The 3,716-nt window shown below is 43.5% G+C and overlaps 1 protein-coding gene across 1 annotated transcript; it reads right to left on the bottom strand.

Annotated features, from left to right (window-relative positions):
- Window positions 1-626: 626 nt before the first annotated feature.
- Window positions 627-3,584, bottom strand: LOC106601286 (hsp90 co-chaperone Cdc37). The gene is made up of 8 exons (XM_014193385.2): window positions 3,222-3,584; window positions 2,582-2,863; window positions 2,351-2,456; window positions 2,153-2,268; window positions 1,637-1,759; window positions 1,370-1,552; window positions 1,182-1,253; window positions 627-1,004 (listed from the first exon to the last, which is right to left on the bottom strand). The coding sequence occupies exons 1-8, from the start codon at window positions 3,330-3,332 to the stop codon at window positions 864-866; spliced, it is 1,134 nt and encodes a 377-aa protein (XP_014048860.1). The 5' UTR covers window positions 3,333-3,584; the 3' UTR covers window positions 627-863.
- Window positions 3,585-3,716: the final 132 nt, after the last annotated feature.

Here is a 3,716-nt window from a genome sequence, read left to right on the forward strand (position 1 = left end):
AGGATCTGGGAACCCATGCCAAACCGTTTCAGTCTCCTAAGGGGAAAAAGGTGTTGTTGTGCCCTCTTCACGACTGTCTTGATGTGTTTGGACCATAATAGTTTGTTGCATTTAGTATTATTATGTAATGGAAGACAGGTGAAACGATCTAACAATATTTCTTATAAATCTAAATTCAAGAACACCCTATCCTGACTCATGTAAACCAGTGTCATTTTTAATTGCAAATAATACTCAAAAGTGATTCTCCCATCAACTTAAAAGTTGATGTGGGGTGACACCTGCTGGTCAAATTAAGGAGAAAACAATGAGCAAAAAGGTCGTAAGGGGCCAGTAGACTGGATTCAAAATGTCACATGTTGATATGATCCAATTTCAACCTCAGTTACTAGGCTATCCCACGTTAAATCACTATGTATAATTCTATCACATCAATAACTGAAATCCTGCCATGCCTTCCCTATACATGTAGAACCAGTAGTGAGACTATTGAATGAAAAAGAGAAACAATGTTCCCCAGCAACTGAAAGCACACAAATACAAGGTAGACAACAGATTGGCTGGCTGACACACAGTGTACAGGCACACACACAAACACACACAAAGAGACTATGTACAGGCACACACACGTTTAAGAATACAGCTTTACTAATAAGGCCCAAGCAAGAATTGTTTAAAAAAAAGAAAAGCATTCAGCAAGTGATATGGTGTGATATTGTTGTCCACAAAGAGTGGACATCACCACAGAGGTTACATTGTTCCAAAGCGTTAAGGAGAAATTCACGAAAAAACATTGGGAGTAGCAATAGAAGTGATGACTACATAGATGAAAATATCATCATCATAAAGTCAATTCATGTCAATCATTCTATCTTCTGTTCGCCCATCTCCTTATTCAGCTCTTCATAAGTAGCGTCTTCCTCCTTGTCGTCTCCCTCGTCTGCCCGTGAGTTAGGAACCCAGAGGCCAGAGTCAATGCATCTCTTCATGTGGACCTTAGCCTCCTGACGGGTGGGAACAATGACATTCAGAGCACCAGTTTATAACAACTTCAGGTTTTATGTCACTATTCAGTGTGCCTTTACATTTGTAGTACAATGTATGTTGTCATATGCTTGCCCCGAGCACGTGGAAGACAATATAACAAAAGAAACAGGAATGGATTTGGTTTTGTAACCTACCGTTGGGTCCAGCTTACTGATGACAGTCTGCAACATGGCAATGTCCTTCTCGTCAAAACATTTCTGCATCTCCTACAAAAAGGACAAAATAAATGGCTTCGTTAACTTGCAAAAACAGAGATAGGGATGATGATTATGAAGGAAGGACGGTGTTAAATGAAGGAGGTGCAGCAGTAGATGTCCTGTACCTCAGGTAAGGACTCATACACCTCGGCAGGATCCAGTCCTCCGGGCCCCAGGCGTTTCTGTCTCTCCTCCTCTTCGTACTCCTTCATGGCCCTCTCGATGCGGATCTTGGCCCTGCCGCGCACCCTCTCCTTAAAGGACTCCAGCTCATCATTGAAGGCATCCTGATACTGCTGATCTGCAGTCTGAGAGGGAAATGTAACTGCTAGTCTATATGCGTTGCTGTTGAGTGCAAGTGGGAAATGTATTACCTTTACACGCAAACAAACCTTTATCTTGTCGAAGAACTGACGGAAGCAACCGCGGGGATCCACCTTTAGGCTCTTAGCCAGCTCCAGGATGAACTGCATCACTATGGTCTGGTGGGCCACCTGCTCCATCAGCGCTTTCTTCTACAGGAGGAAAACATCAACAGGACACTGACATTAACCACTGTGTATGCTCATCTGTATCAAGAAAAGGCAACTGCATGTGTACTTTGTACTGAGGCATGTTTGGGCAAATAAAGAGGATCAGACGATCACTTACTAACCTACTTCATAACCTTCTCTACACCAGGATTGTGTTCATTATGCACCAAATGTAAGAAAATGGACAGAAACAGGTAGGGACTACCTGGACTTGTTCAACAAGAAACACTATCGTATTCTGTTTCAAAACATTTTGCTACCCTGTGCCCTACTGATCATGACCCTGATGAGTGTCCTCGGGTGTAATGTATAGTGGATGAAATCCCTGATGGCTTATTAGTGGTGAGGTTTGTCGTATTACGGTTCTGCTCTCACCTCCTCCACCTCCAGGTCAATGCACATGATGACTAGGTAGTTGGCCGTCTCCTCACACACCAGGTGAGGGTGGTCTGATAGGTACTTCTGGCTGTCGTCCCAGCGTTTCATCATACCTGACAACAGAGACAGAGACCATGGCCATGACAACTACCCACAAAGAATGGGGACAACAAAGAATGGGAAAGTGACTCTCACCAAAGTGTTTGATCTCTTTCTCATACTTCTCCACAAAGGTCTTGTGTTTCTGCTCTTTCTGCTCCTCGGTCTCCTCCTTCACATCTGGCTTAACATTCATAACACTCTAGGAGAGTCAGAAGGAGAGAGAGAGAGACAGAGAGAGATCGGAGTGGGGAAAGTCAAGTGGCATCAGCAAATAACCATCACCTGCAGCCAGGGAGCACCAGTGGTTCCACACACTAAACCCACCTTGCTGAAGCCCTCCTTGCAGAGTGTGTCTACGTTCCATGGCATCTTCTTCTCTTCCCGCCGGTGGTCCTCCAGTTTTTTCTCCCAGTCTCGCTCCTCTTTCTTCAGCCTCTTCTCCTCGGCCTGTGCCTTGCTCAGCTCGGCTTTGGCATCGTCCGTGACTGAACTGGACAGATTCTTTGTCTTCTTCTGTGCTTCAGTCAACTTGCGCTTAGATTCAGCTAGCCCCTTCTCCAGGTCCTCACCAGCCTTTATGAACTGGTCCATTCGTTCCACACGCGCCTAGGTGATGGTGGGGAGAGGGGTCAGGACAAAAGGATATCATCGCCAAATGTTATGTTTATCTTTCCATTGCGTTTATCTGCGATAACGGCTGTTTACATAACGCATCTGAAAATCTAGAAAGCTAGCTAACTTACAGAGACTAAGCAGCTATCAAATGCATCATTCTTATTTATTTTAACCTTTAACTAGGCAAGTCAGTTGAGAACAGGGTCTTATTTACAATGACGTTGTTCAGGGGCAGAACGAGATTTTTACCTTGTCAGCTCGGGGATTCGATCTAGCAACCTTTCAGTTACTGGCCCAACACTCTAACCACTAGGCTACCTGCCGCCCCAAACGTTCGACATAACGTTACCTCATGTCTCCATTTGAAAAGGCTGGGTGTATCGATGTTTGGATGAGTGTCATCTTCATCATCTGAAACCTCAATGTGGTCCCACACGCTGTAGTCTATCCTACTTGTCATTCTAGCTTCCTTGCTAGCAGGCTAAAACGTTGCTTGCAGCAAGAGCACGTTAAAAGTGAAAATAACAGATGTGAGTCTGATGATACAACGTAACAAGCTAACTTCAAACCTTGTTAGAAATTATATCGTTAGCTAATATATTTACTATTGCTAAAAAACAATAGTGCACAATGTAGCTTTAGCTTGCTATGGAGGAAACCCTAGACGTTTCCGTTTAGACGTTTTCCACGTCTCTACGTAAACTCGTCATTGAAGAACGTCAAGTCAAAGGCATGTGGGTGGGGCATAAGATTTTTATAATAAAAAAAGAAATATAAAGATTACTTAGTAGTTTTAATAATAATAGCCTAACATCATTGATAATAATAAAACCAACTGGCCATA

Source organism: Salmo salar, chromosome ssa03, assembly GCF_905237065.1.
Source record: "Salmo salar chromosome ssa03, Ssal_v3.1, whole genome shotgun sequence".
NCBI lineage: Eukaryota > Metazoa > Chordata > Actinopteri > Salmoniformes > Salmonidae > Salmo > Salmo salar.